The sequence below is a fragment of the Leptodactylus fuscus genome, chromosome 8 (assembly GCF_031893055.1).
Source record: "Leptodactylus fuscus isolate aLepFus1 chromosome 8, aLepFus1.hap2, whole genome shotgun sequence".
Taxonomy (NCBI): Eukaryota; Metazoa; Chordata; class Amphibia; order Anura; family Leptodactylidae; genus Leptodactylus; species Leptodactylus fuscus.
In genome coordinates this window covers 23,056,794-23,079,232 of record NC_134272.1, presented here as the reverse complement: position 1 = coordinate 23,079,232, position 22,439 = coordinate 23,056,794, and the positions used below count along the sequence as shown (strand labels likewise).

Here is a 22,439-nt window from a genome sequence, read left to right as displayed (position 1 = left end):
GCGCTGCTAAAGATTTCCATAGCCAGAACCAAGATATTACGTTATAAGGTGATCGCTATGAGTGACTGGGCACTGATAATGAACTGCATTTATATCCATATACTTATTATATGTACGTAAAGACAACAGCTACACCAAACACTACACAAGCTGCAAATATTTCTAGGCAAAAGTACCATATATACTCGAGTATAAGCCGAATTTTTCAGCACAATTTGTGTGCTGAAAAAGCCCCCCTCGGCTTATACTCGAGTCAAGCCAAAAAAAAAAATTTAATTTTTTTTTTTTTTTTTTTGGGGGGGGGGGGGTCTATGACCAACCACAATAGTAATGTATAAAATCTCCCATAGAATAGTGGAAAAAAAGAGAAGCTTTAAAAAATATATAATAAAAAATAAAGTAAATGAAAGTTCTAAATCCCTCCTTTCCCTAGAATACATTTAGGGTGCATTCACACGGAGTAACGTGCCGCGTTACTGTGTGTGCCGGGGGACTCTTCTCTGTTGTTACCATCTTTTTTCACTAATTCTTTGACTCTGAAAAGTATCAATTTAAGTATTATTATGGTTAGAGCATTACAGTATATAAGTTTGGCAGATCAGAATAAGAATCAAACTTCGCTAAAACAGCATAAATTTGGTGGTAATTGCTGGAAATTAAGGCTAAGCAACTTTGATGTCACTTCTCGTCACATAGCCAAAGATAGATATGTAGTTCTTTCAATAATGCAATCAAGCAATAATGCATTTGTCTAAAATGGTGTGTGCCAAAAAACCTGCAAATAGAGATGAGCGAACAGTAAAATGTTCGAGATTCGATATTCGTTTCGAGTAGCCGCTCAATATTCGACTACTCAAATCGAATATCGAATCCTATTATACTCTATGGGGGTAAAATGCTTGTTTTAGGGGTAGGCAACATTCGATCAAATTATACTTGCCAAGTCCACGAGTGAGGGTCGGGCTGGATCCTCCGAGAAGTCTTCTCCGTGCAGCGTCCCTGCGGCATCTTCTGGGTAGAGCCGACTGCGCATGCTCTGCCCAGGCCCGATGCCTGGCAGAGTGAATTCAGAGCCGGAAGACGCCGCGGGGAAGCTGCACGGAGAAGACTTCTAAAGGTAGGAGAAGAACCAGCATTGATTGGCCGACTGTATAGCATTCGGCCAATCAATGCTGGTTCTGCATCAAACTTTTCCATTCGAATAGCGAGTGGTACTTGATCGAGTACGAGTATTTTGAATACCGTAATATTCGATCGAATACCTACTCGATCGAATACTACTCGCTCATCTCTACCTGCAACCAGACTTCACGCCAGAAGCATAACAAATCAGTCCCAATGTATCATTGTCATCATTCCTGAACTGACAATCTCACAATTTGTCTTATTTAGGGTTTAATCTGGCTTATTTAGGTCTAGATGAAAAAAATCTGTTAATATATTAGCTGGATTTACTGGCCTGGACTTTGGCCTGGACTTAATTTAGGAAGTTGTCTCTGGTCGTCTGTGCTGTGTTGGAACTGGTAAATCTATTCTGAACTCGATCCCACCATGTGGCCATGTATTTAAGTCTTGTTAGGGACCATATCGCATATTCCTGGATCCTTCAAGCATTCTTGGCGTTGAATAATATTTTCTTCCAGTAGGATCCTCCGGAGCTGATTTGATGGGACTAATAAGTCACACAAATTTCACAGAGTTCATTCTTCTTGGTTTCTCAGACTTCTCTTCATTGTCTCAAGCTTGGCTATTCACCTTCTTTGTGATGGCCTACATACTGTCAATCATAGGCAACGGACTCATCATCCTGGCTGTCACTCTGGACCCCCTCCTTGATACTCCTATGTATTTCTTCCTTAGGAATCTCTCTTTATTTGAGTTTTGCGCAACCAATGTAGTTGTCCCAAAGGTCCTAGAACATTTTCTGTCCATCGAGAAGACAATGTCCTTTGTGGGTTGCATAGTTCAGATGTTTGTCTTCTTTTCTCTTGCTGTGTCTGAATGTTTCTTCCTTATGGTTATGGCTTTTGACCGTTACTTGGCCATCTGCTGCCCACTGAGATACATGTCTATCATGAGTACAAAGCTGTGTTACCAGTTAACTCTTGGTTCCTGTGTCATTGGATCATTGGTGTCTTTAGGGCAAACTACCTTCATCTTCACCTTGCCTTATTGTCGTTCTAACATCATTCCTCACTTTTTCTGTGACATCCCACCTCTTCTGACCTTGGCTTGTGCTAATACCTTCAGAAACAAGTTGTCTGTGTTCATTGCTTGTATTTGCGGAGCAGCCATCCCCCTTGTCGTCATACTTTGCTCCTATGTAAACATCATATACTCAATATTCCTCATGAATTCTGTGGAGGGGCGACAAAAAGCTTTGACTACTTGTGGTGCTCACCTGGTCTCTGTCATTCTTACCTATGGCATGGCCATGTTTATGTATCTGCGTTTAGACAGAAATGGTCTTGGTGAAAATGACCGGATAATAGCTCTGTTCTATTGCATAATCATTCCTACGATGAACCCCCTGATTTACAGTCTGAGAAACAAGGACATGAAGGCAGCTCTGGGGAGACAAGTCTTGAAGGCTCCTACCTATTTAAGTTGTAAGGTCCTCGTAAAGCATTAAAGACCTTGTCTGTCCTCTTAGATTAAAAAAAAAAAATGACTATGCCATCTGTACATTGCTGATCACCACTACCCGTCCTGGTGCTTCTCCTGTTAGTCACCATACTTCTTGGTCCTTCTTTTATTTTAAGCAGTTGCACAATGCCATTATATATGTTGTGTAAAGGAGCAGTCCTATTGAGTAAACCATTTCTACATGCCACCTCTTGTATGGTCAGTTATTCAATTACTACTAGAGGTAGAGGTATTGAGTATGATGAATACCCCATCAATGTATATATTTGGCAGGGGTAGTTTATCATTCTATGTATGTTCTTATATGTGCTAAGTATGACTTTGCTTCAGCTCTTTGAATTGCCCAGTAGGATGGAAAATGTGATCAAGAGTCAGAGACAGAGTGTGACAGGCTTGTACAAGCTTCAAAAGATGATCAGATGGACATTTATGTATCCCAGACTCACACCCTCCATCCCATGTAAAGAGGTGAACTAAGAGACCAGGTACAGATGAATATGCATTGCACTTGTCTAAGTGAAAATCAGCTGTACAATGGACTTTTTTTAACGGCTATTAGACGGCTGCGTTAAAGGGGTATTCCCACGTCGCATACTCACCAGTCTTCACTGCTGTAAAATCTTCTTTCTTCCTGTTTTTTTGCGTCATTTGGTGGGCGGGGTTTCATATGCAACCTGCCGTTTAGCTCTGCCTCCAAATTACCGTGTAGCTCTGCCCACCACATAGCATGATCCTATGGGGTGGCTGAAGGGCCTGTGATGTCATCAAAGGTCCTCAAACAACACTATATACACAATATTGGACGATGAGTACATGAGTATAGACATTGTCTTTTCCATAGAAGATTATTATCATTACTAGAAATCGATTAAATGGATATTAGACTACACAGGGTAAGGAATGAGAAACCAATTTACATGCTACAGGACCAAGACTAAACTTGTAATAAAATCAGTTTTAGGTCTGTTACGTACAGAGACTGCCTGTCTCTGCGATAATGAACACAAATTATTTAGCTAACCTGATAAATGGGAGAACAGAAGACGAGTTCAGAAATGAAAGCAGCTCCTCTCCCCTAATCTATCTGAGAGCAGGAAGCTAGGTCACATGTGATGTAGACACAGGAATAGCTAGATACACAGGCTCGCTCCCTGCACTTAGCCCCTCCTCCCTCCCCCCTAAGAGCAGGCAGCTACATCACTTGACTTTTGAGCAGATAAGTCAAGGGCTGTGTCAACAATGAATTGAATAAAGTAAGATAGTGGACAAACAAAGCAGTTTTACTGAAGCAGTGCATTTAGGAAAAGCCTTACATCCACATTAACAAGCAGTATAGATAGGATCCTTGTGATGGGACAACCCCTTTAAATTCACTATATAGGGGTTATTCACATGACCAATTTTTTTTGACAGCCTGTTTTCACAGACGTTAAAAAAATAAGTCATGTCCTATTTTTACCTGTTTTCATGGATCCCTCGATACACTCAAAAGTATGAAAAAGTTGTGAAAATAGGCATGGAAGGAACATAAAATTTACAGTATAGAGAGGCGCTCAGCAATGCACATACTCATCACACATACTTGTCACGTAATCGTAAATCACATTTGAATCAAAAACACACTTTAGATAAAAACACACTCACTAGCTATCAGATAGCTTTTACAGCTGTCCTGAGGTGCCCTGACTGCTGCAAATGATTCCTATTCCTATTGTTGTAGATAAGACATAGAATCCATCAGTCACAATAGTTGATATCACATCTTATCTATTCACCCCCTCCTAAGTTGCCTACATTGGACCCAATTGATGACATTGTGTGTGCACCTATACCCAGAGAGGACATGACAGCATTGTATGTTTTCTATCAGTGCACAGAGACATCCAGCGTTACTACTGATGTGCGAGACGCCTATCAAGAGGAAGACATAAAACGGATAGGTGGACATATGAGAGACCGGTCTACAGACATGGCCAAAAGTTTTGAGAATGACACAAATGTTCTATTTTCACATGATCTGCTGCCCTCTGTTTTTTATGTGTGTTTGTCAGATGTTTTTATCACATACAGAAATATAATTGCAATCATATTATGAGTAACAAAAGCTTATATTGACAGTTAGAATGAGTTAATGCAGCAAGTCAATATTTGCAGTGTTGACCCTTCTTCAGGACCTCTGCAATTCTCCCTGGCATGCTCTCAATCATCTTCTGGACCAAATCCTGACTGTCATCCTGGCAGTCCATTCTTGCACAATCAATGCTTGCATTTTGTCAGAATTTGTAGGTTTTTGTTTGTCCACCCGTCTCTTGATGATTGACCACAAGTTCTCAATGGGATTAAGATCTGGGGAGTTTCCAGGCCATGGACCCAAAATCTCTATGTTTTGTTCTTTGAGCCATTTAGTTATCCATCAGGCTGGAAAAGGCATTGTTGATTGCCAAACTGCTCTTGGACGGTTGGGAGAAGTTGATCTTGGAGGACATTCTGGTACCATTCTTTATTCATGGCTGTGTTTTTAGGCAAGACTGTGAGAGAGCCGATTCCCTTGGCTGAGAAGCAACCCCACACATGAATGGTTTCAGGATGCTTTACAGTTGGCATGAGACAAGACTGGTGGTAGCGCTCACCTCGTCTTCTCCGAATAAGCTGTTTTCCAGATGTCCCAAACAATCGAAAAGGGGATTCATCAGAGAAAATGACTTTACCCCAGTCCTCAGCAGTCCACTCCCTGTACCTTTTGCAGAATATCAGTCTGTCCCTGATGTTTTTTCTGGAGAGAAGTGGCTTCTTCGCTGCCCTCCTTGAGACCAGGCCTTGCTCCAAGAGTCTCCGCCTCACAGTGCGTGCAGATGCACTCACACCTGACTGCTGCCATTCCTGAGCAAGCTCTGCACTGCTGGTAGTCCGATCCCACAGCTGAAACACTTTTAAGAGATGGTCCTGGCGCTTGCTGGTCTTTCTTGGGTGCCCTGGAGCCTTTTTGCCAAGAATGGAACCTTTCTCCTTGAAGTTCTTGATGATGCGATAGATTGTTGACTGAGGTGCAATCGATACTCTTCCCTGTTAGGCCATTTTTGTGCAGTGCAATGATGACTGCACATGTATCTTTAGAGATAACCATGGTTAACAGAAGAGAAACAATGATGCCAAGCACCAGCCTCCTTTTAAAGTGTCCAGTGGTGTCATTCTTACTTAATCATGACAGATTGATCTCCAGCCCTGTCCTCATCAACACCCACACCTGTGTTAATGGAGCAATCACTGAAACGATGTTAGCTGGTCCTTTTAAGGCAGGGCTGCAATGATGTTGAAATGTGTTTTGGGGGATAAAGTTCATTTTCTAGGCAAATATTGACTTTGCAAGTAATTGCTGTTAAGCTGATCACTCTTTATAACATTCTGGAGTATATGCAAATTGCCATTAGGAAAACTGAAGCAGTAGACTTTGTAAAAATTAATATTTGTATCATCCTCAAAACTTTTGGCCACGACTGTATATTTACTGCTCTTATCTATAAGCCTCTCTGTGTTACAGGACTGGAGTTGTATATTAAATGATTGTTACCCACAGCCCCTTCCACCGCACCCCTATGGACCCTTTAGGCTAAGGCCCCATGTAGCATCCCACTTCAAAGAAGCGCTACAGGAAAAATCACAGCTGCAATGCATCGCTTTTCACAGAAAGTCCACAGAGGTTTCCTGAAACCTCTGCAACCGCTGGTGTTTCCATTAATTGACATGCTACAATTTCCAAAACCGCACCGGTTTTGGAAATCACAGTGTATCTGCTGCAGTATTTTACCGCATGTGGCCACTACACAGTGACTGTAAGATGCCACGTGTTTTCAGCAACAGTTACGCCAGGTGGGGCCCCGGCCTTAGGGTATGATCGGAATAACTCAATGAGATCCAACAGGTCATTTCATAGATTTAATTTTGGACAGATTTAAATGGAACATATTTTGGATTTCAGTTCAACTAAACATTTACACCCACACCAGGGGCTCGTGTACATGATAAAGCTTCAATAAGCCTCTTCTACATGACCATGGGGGTCACCCAAGTTTTTGCTGCTTCTACTGACTTGGTTTAACATTTTTCCAATTACTCCAGTATTTGACATACGAGTGTTTCTGTATCCTCTAGTACAGACTGTAGCTTCTGGATTTCTTCATTCTTTTGATTTATTATTTGTGCTAGCTGATCTATCAGGCCATTTGCTGAGGCCGGGCTTTGTTTCTGACACACTGTATCAATTCTACTTTGATTTCTGTCCACCAGAGAATGTTCATGATTTACGTGCGCCTTACAACCTCTGTGCTCACTATGGCTCATTTCGTCATCTTCTTGTCCAGATATTGGGTTCCTCAGTCTGTATTGTTGGGATTCTTGATGTTGCCTTTGTTGCTTCCTGTAGTTCTCTCCAGCTTGCTCTTGATTTAGATTGGTCCTCGTTTCATTAATGTGTTGCTTTATCTGTCGAAATGTTTGCTCCATCTTCTGGATCCTTTCATCTTTACTTTCTATGGTCCTATTCTTGTCATGCAGATCCTTCGAGAGCTCCTCTATAGTGATGTTTGTCTTTATTCTGTCTTGTCTTTCATCATCTTCTTTCTTCTGTAGTTCCCTCTTTAGTTTGTCAATGTTCTTTTCCATCATCTGGATTGTTCCCTGATTTTCTGCTATGGTCTTTTCAGTGTAATACAGATCATCGTGGAGCGTGTTTATAGTAAGTTCTGCCTCTTTCCTGCTTTGTTTTTCAGCATCTTCCTTTTCTTGTAGTTTCTTCTGCAGGTCTTGGATTCTCTGTTCCATCTTCTCTATGTTTTCTCGGTTTTCTAACTGTTTCTGAGCAACTGCATCACTCAACTCCTTGAGTTGTCTTTGAAGTTCCCCATTTTCCTTTTGCAGCGTTTCTAACTTTTGACTCCTTTGAGTGAATTCTGTTTGTATTATTTTCTGACACTCCTTCCATTCAGTATTTATTATATTCACCTTCTCTAAAAGGGGTAAAGGAAATACATCTTGGATTGTGCTATCCTCTTGCACAGCAGGTTTAGGGTCTAGATGCAATTTTTTGCGGTCTGGCCCCCCTGAACCATTGGCATCTCTCTTGATTAAACCAGGAGGATAAGAACAGATAGGCTCTGTAATATGTGTTGTAGATGAATTGCCTGAATTTGGGGACATGTCATCTACCCTATCTGCGTGAGCATCTGCTTGTTGCGGTTCTGGAGAGCATTGGAAATCAGGTTCAAATCCAGATGGTGAATAATCTACAAAGAGAGGACCAAAAACATTGGGTTAATTTTTATCACTTGGTCTGTGCATGAAAATATTCCTATTATTTTATAGAAAACTGCTCTAACAACATGAACTACAGGTAGTCAATACAAACTGTACAATAATTTACAACAGCTTTTATTGCTCATGTGTAATTTTTTGAAATAATTTGCCCTGATTCTGTTGTGTTCTATGGTGGGCCAATTGTATTTAGTGGACGCATGCTGTGCCCTATCCTTTTGCCAGTATTATATGCAAGAGATTCCTGTCCCAAAGTTTCCTGAGTGCATTGTGGTTCCTTTGGTACATGCATTGTCCAATCAGCTCAGAAGCCCCAGGAGTGCTGGCGCAAGGACAACAGAGGGCCACCGAAAGAATCACATAATGTCACCGGTTTCAATGTGATAAACATAATCTCCTCAGGGTCAATTTATGGCTTAAATTGACACCGATCTATGATACACGTGTGTTTCATATGCCAATTCTAAACATTTTGTTTTTTTCTAAGGGGAGTCTATCATCGGGGATTTCGTTTTTTAAGTAAACACATGTTGGGATAGCCTTTAGAAAGGCTATTCTAGTTCAAACTCTCTTTCTCTCCTTCTCGCAGCCGTTTTTGAAATATATTGTTTTTGGCAGATATGTAAATGAAGCTCACGGAGGACCAGTATCATACCTTGTACCTGAGCACCACCGCGTCATACCTTGTACCTGAGCACCAGCGCGTCATACCTTGTACCTGAGCACCACCGCGTCATACCTTGTACCTGAGCACCACCGTGTCATACCTTGTGCCTGAGCACCACTGCGTCATACCTTGTACCTGAGCACCACCGCGTCATACCTTGTACCTGAGCACCACCGCGTCATACCTTGTACCTGAGCACCACAGCGTCATACCTTGTACCTGAGCACCACAGCATCATACCTTGTGCCTGAGCACCACCGCGTCATACCTTGTGCCTGAGCACCACCGCGTCATACCTTGTGCCTGAGCACCACCGCGTCATACCTTGTGCCTGAGCACCACAGCATCATACCATTGATGCCGCCTCCTCGGACATTCCGCCATTCCTTTATGCAGATAAGCTCATCCTCTTCACTGCCTAGCAACTGCATCTATCCTCAATGGGATCCAAATCCTGCACATGCAGGACTATAATAAGCCTGGCTAGCGGAACATGCGCAGTACGCGTGGCCCAAACCCATAGTGGCCACACGTACAGCGCATGCACAGGATTTGGATCCTGCTGAAGACAGAGGTGGCGGCTAGGCAGTGAAGACGATGAGCTAGTCTGCATAAAGTAATGGCGGAATGGCCCAGGAGGCAGCATAAATGGTATGACGCTGTGGTGCTTGGGCACAAGGTATGACTCTGTGGTGCTGCCTGAGCTTCATTTACATATTTGCCAAAAAACAATATATTTCAAAAACAGCTGTGAGGAGGAGAGGCCGTTCCAATGTGTGCTTACTGAATAAATGAAATGATAGACTCCCTTTACAGCGTACCTCACCTTTCGGACAACTTTTGATGTAACAGTAACTTTTCGAAGTCCCCTCATATTCTCTACCACGCAGCCCCACAGGTACACAGTAACATTCAGTGAGAGGCAGGAACAGCTCTCAATACAGAAACAAGAGTGAAAAAATCCAGGATTTCAAGAAAAAAAAAAGACTTTTAACAAACTAACATGTTGATAAATTTCCGTCCGAATCTGCTGAAATGACACTAAGTGTGTGAATATCTGTAGCGTATATATCAGGGTACCGTTTAATAAGACACAGAAGATGCCATGACTGGTTGATACTTACCCATAATATCATCGATTTGTGTTTCTTTCAGTAGGATTTGCTTTATCTTTTGCAGGTTCTCAGCGTTATCCTTTTTTTCATTGAACAAAAATAGGTCCGTGGCCAGTCTACCAATGCTCGGCTGGTTGTCCAGGATCATCTTCTTCCTAAGTGGGTCGGTATTCTGCACGTCGTCCATCACCACAATGACATTTTCTTTTTCTGTAGAAAAGTACAGAAAGAAAACATCAGTCTACAGAATGACGGCCACCGGGACTATCCACATGAAATTTCGTACACACCAAGAGTCTCAGAGAGTTCCTTGAGCTCCTCAGTGTACAAGGCGTCAGTGACATCGGTGACGTTGAGTCGTCCTTGTTTTAGTGAGTGATACAGGATGGCAAAGGTGCATTTCTGGAGCTCAGAGTAAAGATCTGTTGATTTATTAGTAATGTAGACGGCACGGAGATCATCTGATCTAATCATACACGTGGTCTTCAGCCAGTCCATCAACCAGTCATAGTTACTTCGTGCACACCTTGAGAAGATGCTGACTTTCAGTCTGGATTTTCTGGGTTGTATATCCTGATATCTTTTGACTGTGTCTTTCTGTAACCGATTCTGTGGGGGATCTGGGGATGTTGTGTTGCGTATCAATACCTGTAAAACAATATTTATGAGCAGGCAGCCATGTCTATCTGTATGAATATCTGCCAATAATAACAAGAAGAGCAAGCACGGCCTAAAGGAATCTATATAACTGGCTGTATACATCACCACAACTCAGTATGTATGCAGCTCCCTCTGTAAGGGCTCGTTCACAGGGGGCAAGAGGGGGCGGATTTTGACGCCGAATCCACTTCAAAATCTGCCCCCTCACAATAGAGGTCTATGTAGACCGCTAGCGTTCTGTTTTATGCCAGCAGTGTGTTCCCGCTCGCACAAAAAAGAAGCAAGCTGTACCTTTCTTCAGGTGGATTCCTCGGCTGATTAAGCCGCTGTGTCCGCCTAGGCCCAGACTAGGCCCATTCATTTGTGCCTACTCCGGAGCGGGAAGCCGCCACTGTCGGAAGCCGCAACATTTTGGTCCTATTCTGACGCGGCTTCCTGCCCAAAATCAGGACCAAATTATGCGGTCACTAGCCCCATGTGAACTAGCCCTAAGATTCTCTGGGTACTATTTTAGCAAACAGATCCTCTCATATAAAGTAACGGGGACATCTGTGTCCATAAATGCCTTGAGGCCAATGGACTAAATTAGCGGGATGTCCATTCGTGATTAACATCAGAGCTTTGATAATTGGATGAATTTATTAATGTTTCATTGTATTGAGTATAAACAACATTAAAGCTAAGGCCCCATGTAAGCGGATTGCAGCCAAAACGTGATGCAGAAAAAACCGTGGCGGAAATACATGGCGCTTTTTCTTGCAGCGCTTTTCAACAGAAAGTCTGCTGAGTTTTTCTCTGTGCACTCACTGTTTCAATCATACCTATACAGAAACTGCAAGCGTTTGCCTGAGTATAATTGGCATGCTGCGATTTCCAAAAACACAACGGTTTCCACTGCAGGAATTTTTCTGCAATGTGTGAATGTGACTTTTTGCCTTGCCATTTATGCCAGGTGGTGATTTCAGCCTAATGGAGTCTTCCAGGCTAAAAATATCGATGACCTATCGTAAAGATAGATCACTCATTTCCTATTTGTGGAGTCTGACACACAGCACCCCCATCAATCATCTGTTGATACAAAGAGAATTAAGCAGGAAGCAAACAGCGCTGTTCTCTGTGTAGTGGCTGAACTGAGTCACTGCAGCTTAGGTCCCTCTGAAGTGAATGGGAGCTGATTTGCAGTATCCAGTGTGACCATTACACAGAGAACAGCGCTATCTGCTTCCTGTTCTGTGTATATCAGCTATCAGCTGCTGAGAACACCTGATTGGTGGGGAATATATATATATATATTTTTTTTTAGGACTTACTTGAGAATGTCCTGAAATGTCATTGGTCTCGTGCGTCCAGGGACCTGTGCAGAAAGTCAGAGTTAATAATCAGTTATGTTTTGATGTGACAATGTTACACATGGGTGATGTAGACATTATAGGCATTTACTGGCCTCATCGTGTGTCTTCTCTCTGGCAATATATCCATATAGAGAGATTGCTGAGGATTTTAGTTTAAGAACCTGCACTAGAATGTCCTGGTAACAGCAATGGTGACCGTGTTTAGTATTAGGGAAAAGAAAAAGAGAGGAAGGCGGAAGCACGGAGGGCCAAAAAACAAAACATAAAACTGAACTTTCATTGTGCCATTAAAACATAATGTAATCTGATGGATCTTTCTCCAGTGTGTTTCAGATTGACAATAGCATATAAAAGGCCAAATCTTCATAAGTCCCTCTTAGGCCCCGTGCACACGATGTAACGCAGCGCTGATTCTGACACGTAAATTCATGTCAGAGTCAGAATCAGAGTCAAAACTTCAAAACAGAATCCCATTGACTTCAATGGGTTCCGTCTTACGCGCGCTACACATTGAAATCAACGGGAGGCTTTTTAACCCATTGATTTCAATGTGTTACGCACGTTAAACGGAACCCATTGAAGTCAATGGGATTCTGTTTTGAAGCGCTGACTCTGACACGGGTTTACGTTACATCATGTGCACAGGCCCCTAGTGTGTGAGGAGTTTTAGTATCGGTGGTACCATGTGCCAAAGGATGGGTAATACTTACCAATGTCCCATCTTTCATGTTTTCTTGTTACTTCCTTTAGGATTTGCCTTATCTTTACCCAGTCCTCGATGTTCTTCTCTGTTTCATTGAATAGAAACAGATCTCTTGCCAGTCTACCAATGCTCGGCTGGTTGACCAGGATCCGCTTCTTCTCGGTTGGGTCGGTTTTCTGCAGGTCGTCCAACACCACAATGACATTTTCTTTACCTATGAAAAGGAGACAAAAACCAAACAAAACACCATCCAGTTTCTCAGGATTTACTAAAATGACGTCTCTCAGCACAATCCACATCAAAATTCTTACATACCAAGATGCTGAGAGAGTTCTTTGAGTTCCACGTTGTACAAGGCGTCGGTGACATCGGTGACGTTGAGTCGTCCTCGTTTTTGAGTGTGATACAGGATGGCAAAGGAGCAGTTTCGGAGCTCAGAATAGAAATGTGTGGATTCATTACTAATGTAGACGGCACGGAGATCATCGGATTTCATCATACACGTGGTCTTCAGACGGTCCATCAACCACTCATAGTTACTTCGAGCAGACCTTGAGAAGATGCTGACTTTCAGGCTTGATTTCATGGGTTCCTTATGACTTTCGATTGTGCCGTTCTGAAAACGGTTCTGTGCGAGATCTGGGGATGGTTTGCTGAGCTATAAAACAAGATTTATGAGCAGGCAGCCATATCTATCTGTATAACAGACCCCATTCTTAAAGGGCAGGTGAATAGACATCAGTAATATAGTTTCATGTATCAAAGGGGTCTTCCATGCTAACTATAATGATGACCTATCATACTCAATTAAAAAGGAACAGGTGTGCAGTAACTCAACATGGCCACTACATAGAGAATGGCGCTGTTTCCAGCTTTGTACTTCATGTGCTGACTGCTGAGAACAGCTGATCTACAGAGTTCCGGGTGTTGACTCCTCTGTTCTCTGTATATCTGCTGTTGAGAACAACTGATTTTTGGGTGTCTCCGGTGTTGACTCCTATCAATCTGATGAGCTGTTAGAGATGGGTGAATCTCATGAGATTTGTGAGGTTTGGCTGATATTTGGAGAATATTTGTAAGTTTTAGCCCCTAGATCGTTTTGGGACATCAGCATGAACTGGAAGTGCTATTAATATATTCTGGGGTCTGCGTCGATCAGAGAACACCAAAGGACCATCAGATGCTGGAAGGATGTCCAGGAGAGTTGATACAAGGTGAGCATAACTGTTTGTTATATTTATTCACCTGCCTTGGGCCTCTGCTTACTAAATTCTGGGATCTGAGTAGACCCCAGAGTATAATAGCGTTTCATGGGTGATGAACGTTTTGGGCCACACATGATTTAGAAAATTTGGTTTGAATCTACTTCAGTCAGACCATTCTCCCTTTGAGCTATCCTTAGGATAGGTCATCCATATAGTTAGCCTGGAAACCCTTTAATTTCAAGAATGAGGAAATTTGCAAAATACTATCAGGAGCACGAGCAGTCTATGGAAGATTTTATTGTACCGTATCTTCTAAATGCTCGGTGTTCGGAGAATTGACTTTCCAATCGTTTGGGTTATTTGCATCACTACAGCTCTGTATGTATACAATGCCTTCTTTAAGATTCCCCAGGCTCACTCTCTTAAAATGTAAAGAGGAGATTTGTATTGTGAGACGGTGACAGGCAGAGTTCTGGAGTCCATCTATATCAGCCCAAGGTTTCTGACTCATGTGTGGTCCAGGGTGGGTCTGAAGTAGGGTCTCAGCCCCAACTCTGGGTACTGGGCTCATTACTGGGTCATAAAAGGCTGAAGAGCCTGCACTTTAGGGAAGACCTAGGAAGAGAGAGGAGGCGTCTGGGTCTGTCCTGATACAATGAGTCTGGTGAGACTGTAATGTGCTTATCTGTAGTAAGACACACGCATAGTTAGCTTACTGTTTAGTTAGTAGCTCAGATGAGCAGGATTTTGTTTCTTACTGTTTTGCCTGAAGTTAAGGCTGTATTTTATTTTGGTCATTTTCTGTGACTGATGTAAACATTTATTTATTTTGCTCTTTTTTAAATAAACCAGTTTGCTGCAAGATTAGTGTCCCTGTCTCTGACTGGTTAGGTCCACACCATTGCTTCTATCCAGCTATCTTCACATTGTGGTCCATTCATGATAAACAGTGGAGCGCCGAAACTTGCACCAATTTATCAAGGTTTCATTGTATTGACCAAAGATGATGGAAGTAAACTTACAGCACTTATGATTTTGGAACAGCCATAAGAGAAGACATTATTGAAACCAGACTTCTGCGGAACTGTGAAGAAAGTAAGAATTAACAATGAGCTTCTTGATGCCAGCCTTGTATGAACTGATGATGTTATTATAGACATCTACTAGACTCATCCTACGTCTTGTCTCTCGATAGGAAGATTATATACCCAGGAACTTAGGCAGATGACCTGCCCTCAAAATGTCCTGGTCACCTCTGAGTACTACTACTCAATAGGATACATGGAAGGTCAGTGTAAGGCTGTGATCACACTAGTATTACTGTAGGAGATGCTGAATGTTTTCCGCATTTTTAGTTCACACTGAGGTCAGTGAAGTTCATCTTAGACAATTGATGAAAAATGACTACCAGCTTTCCTATTTACCCCACTACTAAAAATAAAAGAAAGACAAGAGAAATTGACCATGTGCTTGTGTATAAGGCCAAGGCCCCACTTTGCGGAAACGCAGCTTTTTTTGTTGCATATTTTCTTGTGGTTTTTTGAGCCAAAGCCAGGAGTGGCTTGAGCAGAAGGCAGAAGTATAAGAACTTCCTATATATTCCCCATTCCTTTTGTAACCATTCTTGGTTTTGGCTGAAAAAAACACAACAAAACCTGCAACAACAAAAAAGCTGCGTTTCCGCAATGTGGGGCCTTAGCCTAAGGCTGTGATCACATGACTGTGGCTGTTTTGTAGCCATCAAAAACAGACACATCTCCTTTTGACAACTGTTTTGCATCCATATGGTGTCTGTTTTTGCCGATCCTCATACACTTTTGTCGAAGGAGTGATCCATGAAAACGCCATAAACAGAACACATCCTGTTTTTTAGGGGGCCACTCACATGGTCCATTAGTTAGCGGTTGTGTGAATAGGTTCACATATTTGCACTGATTTTAGTGCCGTCACGTGGCAGAATTTTATAAAAATGTCCGTCATGCGGCTGCTTTTCACATTTGTGTGGATAGAGTCTTATCAACAGTGTACCAAAGGAGGCCAGTAGTAAATATGCAATATGTGCCAGGATCTAGGGGATGGACATCATCAATCCACTCTGCCCTGGCCAGGGTGTCAGCAAACTGTACCTTTATCTGGATCGAAGGAAATCCTGGCTACACCTTTGCCATAGAGATTCTAGTTTTAGTTCATGACACAATAATACCACTTCATGCTGAGTTTCTGCTCCTCATCCTCCATAGACATGATATGAGTTGGGTCCATCCTTCATCATCTTGCACTTACTGACTAAGGCTGGTTGCACACGACACGTACTTCTGAATTGCCGTGAATTGAAGGCATGGGCGGTGCACAGGGGATACACGGATGTCACCCGTGTGTCGCCTGTGCTTCAGTGGGCCCTTACATTAAATGAATAGGGGCCACAAAATAGTAAAGCACACTGTTCTCAGCCACGTTCTTCTGCAAGAGTCTAAAACCTCCAATTTTCAAAAAAGGGCAACCATTTGCCCAGACCTCTAGATCAGACCTGGGCAAAGTCCGGCCCCCGGGCCATATCCGGCCCTCTGACTGATTCAGTTCGGCCCGCACAGCTTTGACTAGGGAGGTGTGTCTAGGGGGCATGTCTAGGGGGGCGTGTCTTAGTGGCGGCAGAAGATGGAGACATGTGAGTGTGTCATAAGGTACTGAGATGTAAGGTGAGCTGCAGGGTGGAGAGTGTGTGTGTGTCTATATGTGTCTGTATGTCTATATGTGTCTGTCTATATGTGTGTGTCTGTGTGTGTGTGTCTATATGTGTCTGTCTGTCTATATGTGTGTGTCTGTATGTATGTGTCTGTATGTGTGCTCGTCTATATGTATCCGTCTATATGTGTGTGTCTATATGTGTCTGTATGTATGTGTGTGTCTGTATGTGTGTGTGTGTGTCTATATGTGTCTGTCTGTGTCTGTCTCAGTAACCTAGGGGCATGGAGATGGAAGGGGAATGTTATACTAGGGCAGAGATGGCAGATGGAGGGGGGAACATGAAACTGGGGGAGAGATGGAGGGGGGGACATGAAACTGGGGGTAGATGAAGAGGGCACTTAGACTGGGGGGACATTAAACCATGGAGGTAGCTATAGGGGGACCTGTCTGCCTCTAGTTGCCTCCAGTTTAATGTCACCCTCCAGCTACCCCTACAGTTTAATGTCTGCTTCCCGATTTTAATGTCCCCCTCTAGTTGCCCCCAGTTTCATGTCCCGCTTCAGCTGTCAATTTATTGCCCCCCTCCAACTACCCCCACTGTTTAATGTCCCCCTCCAGCTGCTCCAGTTTTGTGTCCCCTCTAGTTTCCACCAGTTTATACTGGGGCACCAGGAGAGGGACTTAATACTGTGGGGCAGTTGGAAGGGAACATTATAATGTGGGGACATATAATATACGGGTGACTGTAGGAGGATTATACTTTGTGGGGGCACGTGGAAAGATGATTGGGAATGGGCGGAGTCAACATAGAAGTGGGTGGGGCTAAATTTGCCATGGCACGGCCCTCTAGCATAGTTTCAATTTCTTATGCGGCCCCATGGGAAAATTAATTGCCCACCCCTGCTCTAGATGGACTGTAAGGGAATCTGAAAAAAGTCTGATTATTAGTAGCATTTACTATAAACAGTTTTAGGCCAGGAACACACATTGTAAAAAAGCCACGATTTGATTGTAAACTGCAGTATGTCAATTATACCAACAGGAACATTGTTGGTGTCTATATAGGTATAATTTAAGCAGAAAGTCCACAGAGAAAACTCTTCAAACTTTCTGTGAAAACTGCTGCAGAAAAAAACGCAATGCGATTCTCAGTCTTCTCCGCCAAGGTTTTTGGTTTGGCCTTGCATTATATGATAATATTTTGCTGTTATTTTGTGGCTCTTTTTTTTTTTTTCCATTATTTTACCTTTTGACTTGTAGGCTTTGACTTGGCATTCCCCACTTGCTGCTTTATTGCCAAAGACCTTAAAAAACTCTTCCATCTTTTTATAGGCTTCTTCAGTTTTGCCACTTTGGGGGAAGAGAAGGAGATCAGATGACATGTCCTTCAGCCAAGGTTGTGAATCCAGGATCCTCAGCCTCTCGCTATCAGAGAACTTCTCCAGATCATCCAACACCACCAGGACATTATTTCTGCCTGTGAAAGTGAATGACACTACCTAGAGATCATGTGACAGAAGAAGGATCCAGACAGAATAGAGCCAATACTTGATAGAGGAGACCAAGAGCCACAAAGTTCTTTAGGCCTGGTTCACATCTGCATTTGATATTCCGTTCAGGGAATCTACTTGTAGACAGGGAGGAATACCGAATGCATTAAAAACCGGTGAGCAATGGACCACACGGACCCCATAGATTATAATGGGATTCGTGTTTTCCACGAGGTGTCCGCACGAATCATGCGGAGAGAAAAGTATTTCAAGCAGCACTTTCCTCTCTGTATGTTTCAAGTAGACACCGCGCAGAAAACACATGGACCCCATTATAGTCTATGGGGTCCGTGTGGTGTTATTGCTTATCGCTTTATATTGCATTTGATATGCCGTTTGGGGGGGGTCCTTAAGTAGACTAACTAAACGGAATACCGTACGCAGATAAGAACTGGGCCTTAGTCATGATGCCTCATTAACGTATTATTCCTGGCCACAGGTCTACATGAGAGCCCTGAGTAATAAGTATTAAAATGTCACCGTTACCTAGAGTTTTGGAGAGATACTTCAGCTCCTCGTTGTACAACGCCCCTTCTACATTAGTAATATTAAGACGTCCCTGACGTTTGGTATGATAGAGAATCCCGACCGAACAACTTCTCACTTTTCTCTCCCACTCTAATGAGTTGTTGTTGGTTATTTGCAGATACTTCACGTCGGCCACGGTTTGACAAAACATATTTCTGATGAAGTCCAACAACCATTGCAAGTCCTTCTCAGAAGATCTGGAGCTGATCCCTACAACAGCCATGCTTCTGCAGAAGAAAGACACAAGTTATGACCTGAATCAATGATTTCTTCAACGGACACGGTATACTCACTGGAATGGTGCTATGTCAAATACTGTTACAAAATGTTGCTCTAAATTTGGCAATGTGAACATAGTCTAAGAACAGTTATATACCTGGAAACACATTAAGGCCAAGACCTACAGTATAATGTGAACATGCAGCATTTTGGCCACGATGGAAACACTGGGACAAAAAAGGCATCAAATGACAGCACAGGTCAGAGTGATATAGGCCAAGTACACAGTTCAGCCATATTAATGTGACCACCGTCTACTTTTGATGTCAACGTTAAATAATCAATTGCAGAAGGCACGTGTCATCATTGTGGAAGGCACGATGGATCAACACAAGTATGCATCTATCCTTGCGGACCATGTTCACCCCTACATGCGAATTGTTTTTCCTCAGGATGATGGCATCTACCAGCAGGACAATGCAACGTGTCATAAAGCTCGCAGTGTACGTGCGTGGTTGGAGGAGCACCAGGATGAGTTTACCGTACTCCCTTGGCCAGCAAATTCCCCAGACTTGAACCCAATAGAGAATCTGTGGGACCACCTTGATCGGGTTGTTCGCGCTATGGATGCTCAACTGTGTAACCTAGCGCAGCTGGCCACGGCACTGGAGTCGGCATGGCTCAACATCCCAGTGACATCATCACAACATCCCCTCTCTTCCTGCATGTCTCGCAGCGGTCCGCTCTGCCAAAGGGGGTTATTCTGGATTTTGACAGGTGGTCACATTAATGTGACTGGACTATGTACAAGAGACCCCATAGTATAATAGGGGGAGGCCCAGGGATACTCACCTTCCCTTACATTTTTTTGGCCTTCTTGCTGTGTTCAGCGCTCTCTCTCTCTTGCTGGCTCTCTTCTGGCCTTTTCCAGCCTCCTGGTTGATGAACCATGTGACCGCTGAGGCCCAATCACAGGACTAGGTACTGACCCTGGGGCGCATGACGTCACTCAGGAGAGGCTGGAAGAGACCAGAAGAGGACCGAATGCTGCAAGTAGGCCCTAAAGAGGTGAGGGAAGGTGAATATAACAGTTCGATATTTTTTACACCTCCCTTAGGCCTCTTCCTATTATACTCTGGGGTCTGAAGAGTCCTGAGTATAATAATTACACTTCCGGTTTGGGAGTGATGAATTCGCAAAATTTTGGGTTTGGGTTGAACCCCAAACTTTTGGAAAATTTGTGTCAAATCTGGTTAGATCTGAAACAGTTCACTCATCTCTACTGGTTATAGATACCGTGTGTCAGATACATTGTTGCGGACTTTGTGCTGAAACTTTCATATCACAACAAGGTATAAACGCTGCAGATAAATACAAGGAAGACGGGGAGAAAAACTAAGCAAACTAAAGCTGTCTATACCTGTGTGAATACTGACAGACGGAACTCATCAATGACCGGTCCACCAGATATACATGATACAATCACCCCATAATAATCCCATAGCCTTCACACGGAGTAAACGTGCGTGTATTTTTGCAAAATACATGTGTAAAAATAAGACTCCCATTGACTTCAATGACATTTTACAGGCGTATTTTTACACATTTAAAAAATATCATTGAAGTCAATGGGAGTCTTATTTTTACACGTGTATTTTTACATGTGTATTTTGCAAAAATACACGCGCGTTTACTCCGTGTGAAGGCTCCCTGAAGTCTCCATTATAGTGCACCCTATAGCATAACTAGAAGCCTTAGTGGTTTTTCAGTGCATACAAAATATATAGGAAAGGGCCAGATTTACAGGCAGTAACATAGTAAAAAGTAACGTACCTCTCCCTGACGCTGCACTGCTCTGGTCCAGATGTGCCCGGGTCAGTGCACAGACATCTCCGAGTATTTCATGTATGGTGGGCGATCCCAGAAACTGAAGTGCAACAGAGAAATATCTGACCCGGAGCAGTGCAGGGTGGAGGATAGGTGAGTAACCCTCTGCTAGGTCACTGCTCCCCACATTTATGGTCAATGACCTGGTAAACGCCTTCACTTCCTTTTTAAGTAACAAAAAGAAAGCATTAACCCTTCTGAAAGTATTCTTACCCTGCATGATTTTCCCTCACCTACCTATAACTTTTGCACAGCACTGTATATATATATATATATATATATATATATATATATATATATATATATATATATGTTTGTCTCCTCTGTACGTTGTCGCAGTCGTCTATAATAAGAGTATTGCCCCTTGTCCTATCACACACCAGAGGCCTCACCTTTCTTCTCTGAAGCCGATGTCTTCTTCCCCAGCGTTGTCTCCCTCTCTCCTTGTCTCTGTCTCGCAGCCACTTGCTCTGTCTCTCAGTTTACAGGTTGTTGTCACTTCTGTCTTTCTCTCTGTCTGTCTCTCCTTCTCTCAGTCTCCGGGTTCTTGTCTTGTCTTTGGTTTCCTATAAGTCAGTGTGACTATTCTCCTCTCCCCCTCTCCTCCTCCTCCTCCTTCTCTCTTTTAGTTTCACTTTTACTTTGTCTGATATATTTCTGTCTTTGCCACACCCTGGAGGAAAAGAGACTGAGCAGAGTCTGCAGCTGTCACATGTCAGGGTAACAGAGGGGTCTGTGTATGGAGGGGTCAGTGTGTGCACTGAGGGGCTTAGTATGTACATCTAGGGGGCCAGTGTGTGCATCTAGGGGGCCAGTGTGTGCATCTAGAGGGCCAGTGTGTGCATCTAGGGGGCCAGTGTGTGCATCTAGAGGGCCAGTGTGTGCATCTAGGGGGCCAGTGTGTGCATCTAGGGGCCAGTGTGTGCATCTAGGGGCCAGTGTGTGCATCTAGGGGGCTAGTGTGTGCATCTAGGGGTCCAGTGTGTGCATTTAGGGGGCCAGTGTGTGCATCTAGGGGCCAGTGTGTGCATCTAGGGGGCCAGTGTGTGCATCTAGGGGCCAGTGTGTGCATCTAGGGGCCAGTGTGTGCATCTAGGGGCCAGTGTGTGCATCTAGGGGGCTAGTGTGTGCATCTAGGGGGCCAGTGTGTGCATTTAGGGGGCCAGTGTGTGCATCTAGAGGGCCAGCGTGTGCATCTAGGGGGCCAGCGTGTGCATCTAGGGGGCCAGCGTGTGCATCTAGGGGGCCAGTGTGTGCATCTAGGGGCCAGTGTGTGCATCTAGGGGGCCAGTGTGTGCATCTAGGGGCCAGTGTGTGCATCTAGGGGCCAGTGTGTGCATCTAGGGGCCAGTGTGTGCATCTAGGGGGCTAGTGTGTGCATCTAGGGGGCCAGTGTGTGCATTTAGGGGGCCAGTGTGTGCATCTAGAGGGCCAGCGTGTGCATCTAGGGGGCCAGCGTGTGCATCTAGGGGGCCAGTGTGTGCATCTAGGGGGCCAGCGTGTGCATCTAGAGCAGTGATGGCGAACCTATGGCACGCGTGCCAGAGAGGGCACGCAGAGCCCTCCATGCTGGCACGCGTGCGGTCGCCCGGATCGCTCACCAACAGGGAATCCGGTACAGGATTCCCCGTTGATGAGCGATCACTGCCTTCAGTTGTATGTGCAAATGCACATACAGCTGAAAGCTGTCAGGGTAGGCCGCGGATCGCGCGACCGCGGCCTACACTGGCTGCAGAGTTTGACCTCTGCCCCGACGCGGGCGCGATGACGTCATCAGCGCCGCCAGTGACAAGAAGGTGGATGCCGGCGGCTCTTCAGGGGTGAGTATGAGAGTGGCTCACTGTGTATATGATGTTGGGGGGAGCGCTTATAATACTTGGTGGGGTGTATGATACTGGGGGGAGTGTATAATACT

At 43.9% G+C, this 22,439-nt stretch overlaps 2 protein-coding genes across 2 annotated transcripts; one reads left to right on the top strand and one right to left on the bottom strand.

Annotated features, from left to right (window-relative positions):
* The first annotated feature begins 1,666 nt into the window (after positions 1-1,666).
* Positions 1,667-2,632, top strand: LOC142216761 (olfactory receptor 10AG1-like). Its single transcript, XM_075284794.1, has one exon. The coding sequence runs from the start codon at positions 1,667-1,669 to the stop codon at positions 2,630-2,632; it is 966 nt and encodes a 321-aa protein (XP_075140895.1).
* A 4,027-nt stretch (positions 2,633-6,659) lies between these two features.
* On the bottom strand, positions 6,660-21,068 carry LOC142217418 (uncharacterized). The gene is made up of 10 exons (XM_075285656.1): positions 20,917-21,068; positions 18,377-18,645; positions 17,587-17,817; positions 14,678-14,739; positions 12,766-13,108; positions 12,458-12,664; positions 11,706-11,749; positions 10,026-10,383; positions 9,745-9,945; positions 6,660-7,925 (listed from the first exon to the last, which is right to left on the bottom strand). Exons 2-10 carry the CDS (start codon positions 18,639-18,641, stop codon positions 6,754-6,756), a joined length of 2,883 nt encoding a protein of 960 aa, XP_075141757.1. The 5' UTR covers positions 18,642-18,645; positions 20,917-21,068; the 3' UTR covers positions 6,660-6,753.
* Positions 21,069-22,439: the final 1,371 nt, after the last annotated feature.